At 41.7% G+C, this 17031-nt stretch overlaps 1 protein-coding gene across 2 annotated transcripts in view; it reads left to right on the top strand.

Moving 5' to 3' along the window:
* PRKG2 (protein kinase cGMP-dependent 2) overlaps positions 1 to 17031 on the top strand; it is a 100833-nt gene that overhangs the window by 41144 nt on the left and 42658 nt on the right. For both annotated transcript variants that reach the window (XM_084758722.1, XM_084758723.1), the window contains exons 6-10: positions 2010 to 2073; positions 8383 to 8460; positions 9708 to 9802; positions 12531 to 12599; positions 14772 to 14870. In XM_084758722.1, coding sequence (XP_084614848.1) covers positions 2010 to 2073; positions 8383 to 8460; positions 9708 to 9802; positions 12531 to 12599; positions 14772 to 14870 — 405 coding nt within the window. The remainder of the gene's footprint in view (positions 1 to 2009; positions 2074 to 8382; positions 8461 to 9707; positions 9803 to 12530; positions 12600 to 14771; positions 14871 to 17031) is intronic.

Genomic DNA, 17031 nt, shown 5'->3' with positions numbered 1-17031 from the left:
TTCACAAATTTGTGGAAATTGAGTTCCAGTTGCTTTTGCCATTTAACAATAGAGGGAGGTGCTACTCGAGGGAAGTGCAGTTTTCTTCGTCTCATCATATATAATAAGCTCTCTTTATGTTTAAGTTTTTAAATATGGCGTGCAATATACAAGGCCTGTAGTATATATGCAAATCGTAAAGCCTCATAGTGCTAACAATCCCATTACTAGGAAAAGCTTCCAGAAGAACTGAGATCAGTATGTTGGACGAGACGTCTATGTCTCCGTGTTCTTTGCAGCACCATCCAGAACATACAGGAAATAGATACAATCTCACTGGCCATCCGTCCATGAACGAATAAGGAAAATATAGACGTTGCCAGCAGAAAGGGCTTCCCAGATGCTTAAAACAGTGAGAGGAGGGAGGGATGGGAAAACGCTGGCCAGTGGCTGCTAAGTTAGGAGCGGACAGGATGTAAACAGTTGTGATATTACACCATAAGGTGATTGCACATATAACGATGTCATATATATTTTTAAAGCTAGAAGAAGGTATTCTGAATGTTTCTTTTCACCAGAAGAAAATGATAAATTCTTGTAGAATGTGTTTACCCACATTTAAACATTGCAAATATATATACAAGTATAGAAACACCATCAAGTAGCCTATAAATATGTCTGATTATATATATGTATTTCAATTAAAATAAATTTAAATTAATAAATAATAAATATCCATGAAGTTAGCATTGCTCCCAAGGTACCTGTGCATCTCTGAAGTCAGGAGAGGCTGCGTTTGGAAGTTCAGTGGTCTACTATTCCTTTGGTATTCTTTGTGGTTATGACTTGATTTAACCCATTTTGAACTTGGTAAGAATGGTGTTATTTTGCAACCCATTGGTTCTTTACCTCTCGCACGCATTTATCTGTTCTCTAGCTGGGGCTCAATCTGGTGTTTTACAACTCCAATGCAGACATTCTTAAAGCTGTCTTCTGGCCTAGTGTCCCATGCTGTTTGTGTGCAAGAATCTGCCTAGCCCCCTGCCTTCACAAGATCCAGTCATGTATTTTAGGAATAGCATAATTTTTTCTGTAGGGGGTGTCAAATGATAGAGAAATATTCGTTTATAGAATTTGTATCAATGGTCTCAAAAGTGTGTAAAATAGAAATAAATTGATATAATGCAATAATTATATTGGTTCGTTAATCATACTGAGGGAAATTCATGATTTAAAAAAAAAATGGGTTTCAGTATTTGATTTCACTCTCAGCACAGCTGCTTCTGTTACCTACCTCTGGAAACACTGCTTTTTAAAAGACAGTACAGTAATATTAATAATCAAAGAATATGTCACTGGTAATTTTCCCATTCCCATGGGTTCAGTCTTTACTTAATTACAAGGGGTTATTCATCTTGAATAGAACAAGTCATCAGAGACATTGAGAAGTTTAGGACAAACCTTTTCCCTATGTGAGTCACTTAGGACACCAACAGCAGTGTGAACCGGGTTCTTCAAGTAGACAGACTGCGCTTGTTCCCTTTGCAGTGTTTTCACACCTTCATTTCTGCACCTGTGACAGATGCTCAGACAGTACAGTGTAGACGGATGATTTCCAGTTGTCCAGAAATTTGGTTATTTCTGTGCTTTCTCCTACTTGAATGCTTACTTTGGAAAAACTGAAGTGCATTGCATTATAATAGTGTGTGACTGTAAGAATTTAGAATATATGAACTATATATGATATATGTGGAATATGTGAATGTACAAAGTGTATGATATATGAAATATATTTCATAAATACAGAATATATGAAATATATATGAAAATATATGAAGTATATAGTTTTTTCAAGACATAACTAAGTAAAAGCTGGGTGTAGTGTGCACGCCTGTGATCCCAGTGCTTACAGGGGTGAGGCCAGAGGATCATGAGTTCAGGGGTAGCCTGGGCTACATAGTGAGAATCTCTCTCAAAAAAATTTAATGAGAAAAGATAATTAATTTAAGATTTCTTTTTTAATTTTGAAGTGTTTCCTTGCTGAAGAATTTACCTGAAGATAAACTAACCAAGATCATTGACTGCTTGGAGGTGGTAAGAAATTTTAAAGTAAAAATAAATATCATTAGAAGCTTTTATAATCGAGGCACATTATTAGTACTGTAAACGAATAAAGAGGAAAAGATGGCCGAACACTAAACTACAGAGACCAGGAGCCTTGCGACTGTGAGAAATCTTAGCCAGCACAGGTTAGGTAGCCTTGGAACTTGCAGGAAGAAATGGAATTTGCATGTGTAAAGTGAAATACGATTTACATATTTTAATCTTTTTAGTGCATTGTATACAACTTATCTGTGTTATTCAAGAGGCATTTGATTTTCTTCAATTAACATCACAATCCCTTGCCGAGTTTAACAATATAAAGGGCTCGGTGAGGCATAAATTAGGAAGCAGGGTACAGAAAGGGCAAGCTGGTGCTGTGGGGCAGGGGTGGGGGGGGCGGGGTGGGAGGGCGGTGCCTGGGAGCCAGACCATGCAGCTTCCACACTCAGCGCTCTGGGCCGCCGTGGAAACACATGTGAAGAGGTCACACCTGACTACTCTACCTATCTCAAAATCCAGAAGCAAATGACAGATGGGAAAGTGTTCTTAAGCTTATTCTTGGCATCCCCCAGCAGGCTGGTTCTGGTTAAGGACTCCTCAAGCCTTCTTGTGAAGAATGACTTTGTAACATAACTCGGTTTTTAATGACACACAGGTTATGAAGAGCTCTTCAGCTTTCAGAGATTACAATTCGAAGTGAACAGCCTGTGTGTGTTTGGGGGTATCGATTTCACTGAAACCAAAATGGCTTTTCTGAAATTAAGAGGAGATACGGGATTGATGGCGGTATCATTGCTGGGTGTGATGCTTCTACAGAGCTGTTTTCAGTACGGATGGATTTTTTTAAAAGCCCCGCCCATCTGATTTTTGACAGCTTTATGCCCCTGTCCATCACAATGTACAACATAAACTCCTATGAGCTGAGAAAGAAACAGGGGCCATTTTATCCTAAACCTAAGCGACACCAGTAAGTTTCCAAGGAGCCTTTGAGGCAGTTTGCCAAGGACAGGCTATGGGGACACCATGCCTCTCCTCTTGTGCCCAGGGAGGCTTCAGATATGAAATCAGATTCAACTAGCCTGTGTACCCTGTATTCCTTTGGGATTCTCCCAATGTGATATAAACCAATCACAGATGTTACAAATTAATGATTCATCTCAATTTCTCAAGATATTTTTCCTTTCAGGCCAGGGAAGCCCTATACATACATATTTTTGTTGTTGCTGTGAACCAAAGAAATCTGTTTTTAATATGCTACTAATAGAGTTGATTCATCAGAGGGGAATTCCATGTTGACAGCAAATATGAGAACTGGGTGTCCTTAGAAACAAATGGTCAATTAAACATATTTATAGTGGCTATAGGCAACAGACACAGAATACATAGATGAGTCTTGAACCCAGTATTAATTAGCACACAATTCAAGTGTGTATGCTTCACCTTTTAAAACATCCTAGGAAGGCTTCATTCCATCTCAGCCTCTGCAGACAGCAGCGCCATTTATAAAGGGTTCTTTATTCATCCCTGGCAAACAAGTGCGTCTCTGTAATGTGTGAAAATTCTCGGATGTGGAAGTGACTAGCAAGGGAGCAATGGGATCTTAGTTCTAAGAAAAGCACATCAGTTACCAGCTTTGCTTGACTCCTGACCCATCAACAGTTCCTCACCACAGTCAGCCCCCAGAGCAGGGAGTTGTGACAGAGCACCTACTGAGTTCTCAGAGCTTGTTGCCCCAAGACTCAGCTCCTGCAGGCTTTGAGAAAACAAGGCATTTGAGCTGCTGCTTAGAGGTTGTTTGGGAAGGCTGTGTGTGTGTGTGTGTGTGTGTGTGTGTGTGTGTGTGTGTGTGTGTGTGTGCGTGTATAAAGTAGAAAGGTGGAAAAAAGGGGATCTGTCTATTAGCATTGCAAAGCATGCTGGCCTCCAGGTGCACTCAGTACCTGTGGCTCCTCTCTGCTCTCCTCACTCTGACCCTTACCCTAAACTTCTCCATGGCTCCAGGGTGAGGCTCCCTCCCTTCTCCCAGCTTCCCATTTCTACGTAACCTCCTCTTGCTCTGGACCTTTCCAGATGCCTCTGGCTCTACTCTCCGTGACATTTACAATAACAACCTTCTCTTCAACCACACCTAGGATCAGCCATGTCTTCACTTTCATCCAGATCCTATGTGTTCGAGGCATAGACTGCTGAGTTCCTACACTCTGGTAGCTCAGTTTTTCATCAGCTTTCTTGAACACAAGCCTCCTAGAGCATTGAGCTGCCGGGAGGCAGCCGTCTTCTGGAAGCCTCTGCTCACACTCTGACTAGAACAGGAGTGGGAGTAATGGTGCCCAGTCACTGCTGTGCTTTAGGATCTATCCAACAGCTGCCTAAAAAGCAGGATGCAAGTTGGGAGAGGTGCTAAGGATGGATGGTAGTGAACATTCTCATGTGGCTTGTGTACCTGGGCAGTCGTGAAGGGCGCGGGGAAAGAAGAGCATCTGCTTCCGTGTGGGCAATAGTGCAAAAACAATGCAATTTGTGTGGCCCAGAGCTCGGGAATCTGACCCAGTGACCTTTAGTCCTGCCACCCTGATGTCCACCTTTGTACTTTTCATAGAGCTGCAGTTGCGGCCCAGGAGGAGGGGCACAGTAATGTGAGTGTCTTTATCCCTCTTCAGATGTGGGGTGCCAAAGGTTCCCGGGTTCTGTCCCATGTTTGCTGAATAAGAAACTGGCAGAGAACCTCAGGGTCAAGAGTTTAACTTTTCACCAATGAGACTCTCATGCTCATTATGGTTTGAGAAGCACTGAGAGGTGAAAAAGAATTGAGAAACCTGTTTTGTAGAGTACGCCATGTCTGCCTCTTCATCCTAGAGATTACCATTTTTAATCATGTTTTTCAAAATCTGGTCTCTCTCTCTCTCTCTCTCTCTCTCTCTCTCTCTCTCTCTCTCTCTCTCTCTCTCTCTGTGTGTGTGTGTGTGTGTGTGTGATATAGTTTGGGTGACTGTGCAAGTATATATGCATGTGTATACGCATGTGTAAGGGGGTCAGAGGACAATCATGGCTGTCATTCCTTGAGCACCATCCCCCCTTTTTTGAACAGGGTCTCACTTTGGCCTGAACACACTGATTAGACTAGGCTGGCCTCCAATGAGCCCTAGGAATCCACTTGTCTTGGCCTCCCTAGTGCTCACAAAGCAAATGCTCCCATATCCAGCTTTCAAAAAGATGACTCTGGGGGTTGAACTCAGGTACTCATGCTTGTAAGACAACCATCTTACTGACTGAGCTGTCTCCCCAGCTCTATAACAGGTTTTTAGAATGAGCTGTCCATGTGTGCTTATATGTATGTGTGTGCACGTCAATGCGTTACCTCTTGCCTGTCATTGACACTTCTTTGTGATGAGGATTTGTAGCACACGTTCTAGATTGTGAGGAGGTCTGGGCTTATCTTGGGACTTTCCCTCCATCACTTTGGTGTTTCTTCCAGTTCTTACACTTTCTGTACAGAAAATCAATTTATTGCCTTTTGACACATCAGAACAAAGAGTAGATGTGTGTTGTCCTTACAGCGGACAATTATATCTTAATAACCACTCATGTTGTTTTCCAGTCTGCTCTAAATTGATTTCCTTACTTTTATTTTTATTTTCACATATGCTATATCTCTCTTCAGGCTTCCAGACCTCTTCCTTTAAAATCTCCTTTTCAGGATAATAGATGGAACCAACTTAGTGCAGCAGCTTTGCAAAATCAAAGAGGCATCATTTCAAAGATTTTCAGTTTTATGTGAGCGTCTGTATGTGTGTATCTTCACAGGTATATCCAGCAAATGTGTAAAGTGAATTCCTTATTATAGGTCAGAGGGAAAATGCTAGAAAACCATCTCTGCACAGGATGGAGCCCATGGCTTTTTGGTTTTCTATGGTACCCTTTGGGATGTAACCGCAGGACAGTCACCACACTGTTTGCACTTCTTTTAGGTTGTGGTGGCTGCCCTGGCCGACTGGCTACATTCCCCAGTGGACAAATACTGGGCAGTCTAGCATCACAGCCAGTGCTCACCACCATATATTTTGGGTTTGACCTATTTCCACAGTCTCTCCTGATCTATGAGTTACTGTCAACATACTGGGAGGTATTATTTGCCTTCCTGCCATGGTTTGGGGTGACAAAGAGCCATCCTGCAATGGTTCCACTGAGGAAACTGCCCTTTAAGAAATAATAAGGTTCTTTCTCAGTATCCCTTTTCAAGCTTGTCCCCTTTGAACTTAGCTGGTTGACAGGAATTAAAACCACACCTCTGCACACATAAGAGGTTTTGTAATAGTTGAAGAACATTCTGGACACTGTTCAGAATCTTTTCTTGTCATTACTGCTCCATCTGGGTGATGGGGATGGAGACTGGAATGGGAACAAGAGACCGGAGAACAGAGCCTCAGCCATGGTCCATCTGGCAGAACACAGCCATTTTACTGAAGAGATGTTCCATATTAGCTTTATAGAAGGAAGAAGAGACCTTGGGTGGCAGGGCGGTGGTCATCCTCAAGGGTCACAGTCATTGCCACTGTACAATGGAAATTCTCCGTAGTGAAGACTTCTGAAAACCGTGAAATGAGAAAACCAAACAGAACAAACAAACAATGAAGAGTTGGGCTAAGTGAAGTGAATGCAAAACTTCATTGTTAGTGTAAAATAGACGTTGTCGTTGTCCCTTGTTCACAGACCAGTCTCATCATTCAGGAATGTAAACTGATGGCTGCTTTGCCATTTGAATTTTGAAAAGTGGTTTTCAAGGTCCCTACCTGCCATGCTGATTCTAAGATGTCAGGGGTACTTCGGCAAGCAGAGGACCCCTGCTGACTCCCCACTGACACCCAAGAAGGAAATGCATCTCAGCCCACAAATGAGTCCAGCCAGCCATCACAATGGTCTTGAAGCAGGTTTCTGCTTCCTCAAGGTTTTAGAATGGAACACAGCTCCTACAAACACCTCAAACTCAATCCTGAAAGGCCTCAAGCTCTCTCCCCGTCCTTGGGCTTTCTGAGCCACAGAAGCAGTAAGCTAAGCAAATGGAGTTTCTTTAAGCTCGTTTGTTTTAGCCGCTACAGAAAGCTAGCTTACTTCTCTAGCCTTGAAGGTCAGTGTTCTCAGCTGATGCAGTCATTTAAAAGACATCCCACACAGAACTGGGCTTCTCAGCTGGTTCTTTTGTCTTCATGCTTCTTTTTAAGAGGTGTTGAACTGTCTAATTATGTTTATATTCTGCTATGAGAATAAAAGGTGTATTCATTGATATGAGGAGTAATATTTGGTACATAAAGATTTTTTTCGTATTACACTTTGATTGTTTTGCTTAAATGACCAGGAAGGTATTGAAGGACAAACATATTAAAGTCGTTTAATTTAGAACTTATTTTCCATTCTGAAAGAAGCAAATGAGTGAAATTATACTGTTAATAATGCCCTTCTAGAAAAATCAAATGAGCCCATTTTGTTATATAAATAATTAAGAAATCCATTCTAGTTCTCTGACTTGAGACATCATCAAATGAAGATGACATCGAGGCAGAAGGTGTGATTCGTTTGTGTGTTCTGAGGGGTTCGGTTGCCCTTTGCTCTGACAAGTGGCTACATCTCCCTGCTTAAGAATTCTCAAATCACACAACTATGTGTGAACGACAGAGCAATTAATGCAAAGAAGAAATAAGTGGTCATTTGCAGTTTTGCTAGGATAAATCAACACTAATAAACAGAATCTGCACACGTAGGTCCTGATGTCTCTGGCACCTTTTCTGACGAGGATCCTTGAGAAGCAGTGCACACGGCAGAGTTACCTGTTGTGTATGTGGACTCCTCCTGGGTCGTGTTACTCCACAAAGACTTATAATGGAGGGTGCCAGTCCTCATACCCACTGGCAGTATTTTCAAGCTATCATGCAACAACATGCTCCTTTTTGAACATTTGGTGTATTCTTCAGACAGTTGCTAAACACTGCAGTTCAGGCAGAGGTGAAGTCACACTGTCTCCACGGCTGCTGTCTCGCTCTCTTCTCTCATCCTATCCCTGCCCCCATAACTGAAATTGAATATTGCAAGTGAAGCTTCTCAGTGAAAAGATAAGAGCAAGCACACATCCCCTTGCTGAGCAATAAAGCATCTCTCCTTAATTTTACCACTCTATTAATGCCAGGTAGGGTAAGCTCACAGGCAGTGCACACTCATTTAAAGACACAAAGGGCTCAGTTTCCTGGATGTCCTCACTCATGCGCCTCCACCTGATCTGATGGTGTGTGTTTTTTTCCGTTCCCATAGGAATACTATGACAAAGGTGATTACATCATCAGGGAAGGGGAAGAAGGGAGCACCTTCTTCATTTTGGCAAAAGGCAAAGTAAGTGCTAAGGAAAGCTTACGTCATAACACCTCTGCTGTGATTGGTGTGCTATAAGTGTGGCCATGGTCTGTGTTGCCGTGGAAGAAGCCCCTGAACAAAAGGATGATGACCTTTGGTAGCATCTCTGGGGTTCTCTGCAAGGCCTGGGCTTGGGGATGAGTGCACAGAATATGCAACGTGTGATTGGCCACAGAGGATATGGTACTTGTCAGTAACTGCATACAGGTTCCCTTATTTTCTGTGGAAGCCTCACTGTGTGTAACATCTATACTGGTTGGGTTGTTTCTAGAGCCCCCTCCCCCTTATTTTAGGAATGAGTATGTGATTGTTAATCTGCACAATGGTCTAAGAGCTGGGATAAATGTCTTTATATAACAAATAAGAGGGGCAGTTTAGGAGAATGAACTCAACGAATAAAGTCTCACTCTCTGAGAGATTCTGGCTCATAAAGGAATTGCACTTGTCATCATTTAAAAATATTAATCTATGGTGACATAAATATCAATCGTAAACTTTAGCCAGTGTGAAACACCTATAACCTATTAATCTGGAATAATTCTGGCTCAAACAGAGACCATTGCAAGCCTGACTTTCTGTGCTGGGCCCTCCTAGCCTATGGTTCACTTTGAGACAGACATTGAGTTGTGAGCCTTTCCCCAATCGTCATTTTGCATTGTTTTGGAGGTCCATAAAATATATAAGATATAGCCTACCTATGGACAAACTTCAAACCAACACCCGAGACTTATTCTTGATCAGGCCATCGACTCTGTTAGACTTTTTGAAGCAACAAAAGTCCCTACAAGACTAAGATTATTTGCTTTGAGGATCTCTTAGAAAGAATTACTGGGTTCGCATTTTAAAAACTGTCCCTTGGAGCTAGACATGGTGGCTCACACCTTTAATCTCAGCACTCCAGAGGCAGAGATGGGCAGATCTCTGAGCTTGAGGCCAGCCTGGTCTACATAGTGAGTTTCAGCACAGCCAGGGATATACCAGGAATTGAAAAAAAAGAAAAAGAAAAACATAAAAGTAAAAACTGACCCTTGGGAGGCGATTCTCCTTTTACAGAGGGTTGTCTCATATCTGCTGTAATCAGAGCAGAGTGTGCTGGATTGTCCTGACTGCTGCACCACTAATGCAGCCTCTTCCATTTCTTCTGATGCTTCTTCAGAGCTGAGGGGAGTGTGCTCAGATCCCTCATTTACTTCGATCTGTCTTTTGAAGTGTTTCTTCTGCTTTAGGTAAAAGTCACACAGAGTACAGAAGGCCACGATCAGCCACAGTTGATAAAGACACTGCAGACGGGGGAATACTTTGGAGAAAAAGCTCTGATCAGGTGAGACCATGATGTTCAGACTAAAGACTTTGACTGTTACCCACATCAAAACGACTCATAAACCAAATGCAAGAAATAATTAATTGGAAAGTCTTATGTCAGTAAAGTCAAGCTTGGTGTCAGCTTAAAACTATTAGCGAAAGAACGGAAAATTAGGAAGTTATTAACCTAACACTAGAACAAGGCATTATGTTGCCGTGGCTCATAATATTATCCTACTGAAAGGTTTTCTCTTTAGTTAAAAATGTGAAAAGAGGGATGACAAGCTGGTTCAGTAGGTGAAGGCACTTACCACCAAATCCAATGACCTGAGTTTGATTTCCAGGACTTACAGAGTGGAGAAAGAGAACGGACTCCCCCAGATTGTCTCTCACCTCCACATGTGTGCCATGGTACACACACACACACACACCCACACACACACACACACCCACACACACACACACATACACACACACACACACACACACACCACGTGGAAATAAAATAACTGTAATAGAATGTTTTTAAAAGTCACATTCTGCGTGTCTTTAAAACACCACATCAGATCTATCTTTAGGACTTTTTTAGGAGCTCAACTTGCAAGTTTTAGCATCAGCTCAAAATAATGCATTTGAAAATTCTATGTGACCTCTCTATCTTTTGGGGTAGAAGTGTATTTACTGTTGGCCAAGGTTATGGAACTATGTTTTTAAAAGCTAATTAGTGGCTCAAGAGAAACTCTGTACTTCTTCAAATAAATAAACAAACAAAAAAACCCCTACATACATAAATAAATGCATTTACCTAAATAGAAATAGCTTCATAACATAACAAGATAGAGCTCAAGGAAAGACACATCTTTGGAGTTACATAAGATTTTAAGTGAATAATTTGGAGTTATTTAGGAAAGTGCTTAGATTGTATATTCCCACCCAACTTGTTTCAACTTTATGGTTGAAGAAAAGTTATTGAAGAAAAAGTTGCTTCTGCCCTCTTTTCTTTTCTTTGCCTTTCACCTATGGGCTCCTCTTCTGGAGATTTGCAGGACCTGCTGCAAAATTACAGCACAGAGGAAAAGCACTCCGCTATCACCCAGAGACTCACTGGATTGTTGAAAAGTCATGCATCTCTTAGTTTTCAAAGAAATCCCAAGTACTAAAAACATAACAAATTGGGCTTTAGCTATTATGTAAGCAATTTCAAAGGAGAATTTAAGGACAGGCTTCTCTTTTTTTTTTTTTTCTTCTTATTTCCTAGTTGGTAATGAACTCACTTTGATAATAATGAAATTAGGTTGTTTTTTTTTTTTGCACTATCATAATTATCTTCCCACGTTCAAGCAAAAGAAATAAACCTTGCAGATTCACAGGGCTCTATAAATGCAGTATAGATATTAAGTATCTCTTGAGAGCTAGTGTGCTATCTGGTTTCGCTGGACCGGAAGTAATTTGGGCTCTCTGTTGTAGCTAGCCAATTATCGTTCTTTTCCTATAGGATATATGAGAATTTATGTTTAACATACACAACCAACTCTCAAACACATCCGAAAGCACAGATCTAAAATGAATGGGAAGGAAATGTTGATACAAATATTTTTCCTTCTTTGCGTGTTTTTATGACCCTATTTTTAGGGGGAAGGGCTGCAGACTGTGGCTCAGTCTCCCTTCTATTTTATGTTTTCAAAATGACATTAAATGGTCTCAGGCGTTCCTTCAGATTTTTATTCGTAAAAATAAATCCACGGCACTTAGCTTGCAGTTACTTTGAGAGCACACATGGGGAACTTCGGTATTGTGGCGTGTGCAGAGAGTTCTCTCTGCGGCGGATCATGAAATTGACACGTACGGTGCTCTGAAGGCACAACCCAAGTCCTGTCTGTGTCGTCTTTATGCACTGGATTCTCCTTCCCCCATTTCTGCCTTGGCCTCTACCCATACCTCCACCTCTGTCTCCCATTCTGTTAAGTGAATCTCTGAGCACTGGATACCATATGTATGTGCCTTTAGTTAGAGTCTAATCTATAACTAATAGAGGAAGAAAATTAATATGTAAGTCAAGGCCACTGAGAAAATACTTTCCCTGATGCTAGACCCATCAATAGTGACTTAGACAATTACATTGCCTGTGGCTCATTATATCCAAAAGCTCCACGGCAAGAGTCAATACTCATTACATACAACAAAGCTAGCAGTGCTAATTATGCTGTGAGTCATCATCAACAGATACTAATGTCAGAGACTTTGCTGAGGATAAATATCCATTTTATTTCCTGTGACATGAAAATATTTCAGTATTCAGTTAATCTGTTGACGTGGCTCTGTAAACACACGCCTGGATTCCATTTTAACTGGTTTATTGTATGGTGCTGGGCAGGATTTTTCTCTGATCAGTTGGTTCCTGTGCTGCCTCCTTGTTCATTAGCAATTCTCCTTTGATGGGGGAGAGCAGTTCTATCCTGACTGTGACACAATGAGATTCCACATCACAGTTGGTGATTCTTCTGTGCTCGCAGTATAATTATCTTCCCCGAATTCTTTGTGTACATAACCTTTATTGGGACACATTTCAAATCCACTTCTTAAAAGGTTAGATATAAAATACCATGTTATTAAAAACAAAAACACTATAGTGTTTGGACAGTTTAGCTGGTGGGTGTGAACTCACATAAGGTTGAAAGTTCCCCAGCAAAACTAGACTTTTAACTTGTAATTGTGGTGAAAGCTGACTTCCCCTTTTTCATCTACAGCGATGATGTCAGATCGGCCAATATAATTGCCGAAGAAAATGATGTCGCATGCCTTGTGATAGATCGAGAGTGAGTACCCTGATGTCGGAAAAGGCAGGCACCTGTTCCTGTCGAAGACTTGGCTTCTGTTACTTCGAGGTCCTTTCTGTTTTCACATTTGTCGCCACTTAGAAATGCTGGCCGATGTTCAGCCGCAAGTACATCCTATTAAAATTCATGAGGAGGAACCAGGCCTTCTGATCAGAATCTATCTCTGCAGTGGCAGATGCCGGCAGGCTAAATATTTTGTGTGTAAAGTTGATACACAATTACCAGCAATGGACTGATTTAAATGATGTGTCTTTTGGGGGAAATCAGTGTGTTAGTGCTTTTATGGGTTTAGTTATGTGTCTGTGGGTGTGCCATGTGAGTGCAAGTACCCAAGGAGACAGAAAGAGCTTCAGCTCCCTGGAGCTGGAGCTACAGGGTTGTTGTGATCCACCTGACACTGGTTTGGGAACAAATCAGGGTCCTTTACAAAGGCAGCGAGTGCTGCTAACTTTTGAAGCATCTCCCAAGCCAGACTCTTCCTGTGAAGTAAAAAAATAGTCGTGGACAAGCTATCATTTCCGAGAGGTGGGGCCATCTATAGTAATATTTAATGATATGAACCAATATTGATATCACTCTTAGCTTACTCTTTTAAAATAAAGCCTCATTTTGTAGCCCTCGCTACTTCAAAACCCACTTTAACCTGGCTTCTTGGACCATTCATTAATCAGTTAAACTTTCCCTGGTTATGCAGTCGATTCAAAGACCCCAACTTACATAAACCAAAGCTGAGCCATTGTCTGTGTAAAGCCCTACTGCTGTAAAAGAAATAAGACATATTCCTATGAAATATTAAGAAAATCAGTAAAATGCCAGGGACTAACAGTGGAATATAGCCAGGGGTTAATTGTCTGCAGCATTTACTGAACATGGAATCATAGATGAGAAGCCCTGGAAAGAATATTAAGGAATACTGGAACACTGGGAAGATACTTTTTAATCATGGAAAATTTCAAATACTGACAAATAAAATAACACTGTCAGCTTAAGGAATAGATTAGATCTTACAGCGATAGAACCACTCAGGCACTCTATAGACTTTTAGCATATTGATTCTCACAGTTTAGTTTATTTAGCACCTGTCTTACCAACTTCCTGTAAACCCCACAGGAACACAGAAGCATTGTCATTTCTACATTGTGACTGTGGAGCCAGCATCTGCCACAGTCCTTGGCCCACAAGAAGTGCTCATCAGATGGGTACCATGCCTACACTAAAACAGAGTGACAGAAAAAAAATCTATAGATCCGTATTTCTTTCTCCTTATTTCACAATTTAAAACAAACTTTTTGACTATAGTGTCAGAAGAATATAGTTTGAGTTGCCTTTCCTATTTTGAAATTGTGAGAAAATGTGTGAAATAACAGTAAGGTAAAAGCTCTAAAAAACAACAACAACAACAACAACAACAACAACAACAACAACAAAAACTGGCCAAGCTCCCTGGTGGCGTCTTCACCATGGACTGTAGGGATATATCTCAAATGGTTAGGGTCTACTACCTGATGAGTACAGCTTGTTTGAAGTTACAGCTACAGTGTCGTAGCTGAGGAAACTGGGAAGCAGCCAGGCAGAGGTGCATAGAAAGTGCTACCTTACTGACAGTCCCTGTGTGTCAATAACAGAAGGGATCAGCTACAGACTTTCCAATAACTAGTCACAGCTATAGAAACTTTAATATTTCACAACTTACTGAACAGCAATTTAAAAGCTAAAACAAACACCCAGCTTGTGTGTGTGTGTGTGTGTGTGTGTGTGTGTGTGTGTGTGTGTGTGCATTTAAGAAGACTATTGGGTTTGGGCATGCCTTAGCCAATAAAGTGCTTGCCATGCAACCACAAGGACTTGCATTCTGTCCTCAGAATCCACATAAAAAATTTAGACATGGGGATACATGCTTGTAACCCCACCATGAGGGAGGTGGAGAGAGTCGTGTCTCTGGGGCTAACTAGATACTTAGCTTAGCCTAGCCAGAATGAGACCTTGTCCAAATGAAGTTGGACAGCTCCTGAATAATGTCACCTAAGGTTAGGTGGTCACATGTATGTGTATTCCCCCGCATAAACATAGAAAAAACAGAGAAATGGGAATAAAGAGTGTTGGATTGCCTCAATACCATCACGACAGACCATTTTGTCTTATTTGGTTTAGAACATTCAACCAAACTGTCGGGACATTTCAAGAGCTCCAAAAATACCTCGAGGGATATGTGGCCAACCTGAACCGTGATGATGAAAAAAGACATGCAAAGTAAGTGACACCGGGGTTTTCTCTGCCTGTGGCAACAGATGTAGGGTGCAATTCCCTGTAGAGTGACTCCCCATGTGTTCCCACTAGAAGTTTCTAGAGACACCGCTTCAACTCTAGAATGAAGAAACTGAAAACTTTGAGTGTTGAGTAGGGATTTGTGAGAGAAATTTCCTGGTAGCGGGAATGTCTTAGAATGGAGACCTAGGTCAATAAGGACATGGTTATAGTGAAAGAGCAGGATTATAATTTGATTTTTTTTTTCAAAAAATTTCAAGGATGTATTTATGAGTGTGTGTGGGGGGGGGTTGAGTAGACTACTCCAGATCTAGTAATAGTACTGGTTTGTTTGTTAGTTTTATTTAATCTCTTTAGAGCCTGATCTCAGCCTCTCCCTCCTTTCCTCCAGTCCCATCCTCATGCTCCCTCCTGCCTTCCCTCCTCTCATTCTTCTCAGAGAGGAGGAGGCCCCAAGGGATATCAACCACCCTGGCACCTCAAGTTGCAGCATGACTAAGTGCACCCACTCCCACTGGGGCCTGACAGGGCAGCCCAGCTAGGGGAAAGGGATCCAGTGGCAGGCAACAGAAGGGGCCTACATGATGACCAAGCTGCACATCTGCTACACATGTGTAGGGGGGAGGGTCTATGTATGCTCTTTGGTTGACGGGGTTCAGTCTCTGTGAGCCCACAAGGGCCCAGGTTAGTTTACTCTGTAGGGTTTTTTTTTGTTTTGTTTGTTTGTTTTTTGTTTTTGTTTTGGTGTCCTTGACCCTTCCAGCTCCTTCTATTTTTTTTCCCTCACATTCTTACACAGAACTCCCGAGCTCAGCCTATTGTTTGGCTGTGGGTCTCTGTGTCTGTTTCCATCAGCTTCTGAATGAAGCCTCTCAGAAGACAGTTATTCTAGGCTCCTGTCTGCAAGCACAGCAGAGTATTATGGATAGTGTCAGGGGTTGGCTCTCTCCCATGGGGTGGGCCTCAAATAGGGCCAGTCATGAGTTGGTCATTCCCTCCATCTCTGTTCCATCTTTATCCCTACACATCTGGTAGGCAAGACAAATTTTGGGTCTAAAGTTTTAGGGATGGGTTGGTGTCCCCCTCCCTCTACTGGAAATCCCATCTGGTTACAGGAGGTGGTGGCTTCAGGCTTCTTAACCCCTGCTGCTAGGAGTCTCACCTACAGGTACGACATAAATTCCTGGGAAACTTTCCTATCCCAGAGATGCTTCCCCTGGACCAATTTCCACTCTCTCTCCCAGTTCTTCCCCCCACCCTCCCATGTTCTCCACCCCAATACCCTCCCCACTCCTCTCTCACCCAGTTCCCTCCCTCCATCTACTTCAGATGTCTATTTTATTTTCTGTTCTGAGTGAGATTCATGCATCTTCCCTTGGACCCTCTTTGGCTTCTTTGGGTCTGCAGATTGTAGCATGGTTAGCCAGTACTTTATGGCTAATATACACTTGTAAGTGAGTACATACTATGCGTGTCTTTCTGAGTCTGGGTTACTTCACTCAGGATGCTCTTTCCTATTTCGATTCATTTGTCTACAAATTGCATGTCTTTATCTTTAATAGCTGGGTAATATTCCATTGTGTAAATGTACCACATTTTCTTTATCCATTCTTAGGCTGAGAGACAGCTGGGTTATTTCCAGTTTCTGGCTATTATGAATAAAACTACTTTGAAGATGGTTGAGCAAATGTCCTTTTTGTATGGTGGAGCATCTTTTGGGTATATGCCCAAGAGTGGTATAGCTAGGTCTTGGTGTAGATCTATTCCCAAGTTTCTGAGAAACCTTCAGATTGATTTCCACAGTGGTTGAACAAGTTTGCACTCCCACTAGCAATGGAGGAGTGTGCCCCTTGCTTGGCATCCTCACCATCAGATGCTGTTCTTTGAATTTTTTGTCTTAGCCATTCTCATGAGTATAAGATGGAATCTCAGAGTTGTTTTGATTTACATTTCCATGACGGCTAAGGATGTTGAGCATTTCTCTAAGTGCTTCTTGGCAATTAGGGACTTCTCTGTTGAGAATTCTCTGTTTAAAGTCTGTACCCCATTTTCCAGTTGGATTATTTGGTTTGTTGGTGTTTAATTTCTTGAGTTCTTTATATATTTTTGATATTAGCCATCTGTCTGTGTAGGATTGATAAGGATC

This window comes from Acomys minous (genome assembly GCF_964271855.1).
Source record: "Acomys minous genome assembly, chromosome: 15".
NCBI lineage: Eukaryota > Metazoa > Chordata > Mammalia > Rodentia > Muridae > Acomys > Acomys minous.
The sequence above is the reverse complement of the archived record's forward strand: the minus strand, read 5'-3'. Positions and strand labels throughout refer to the sequence as shown.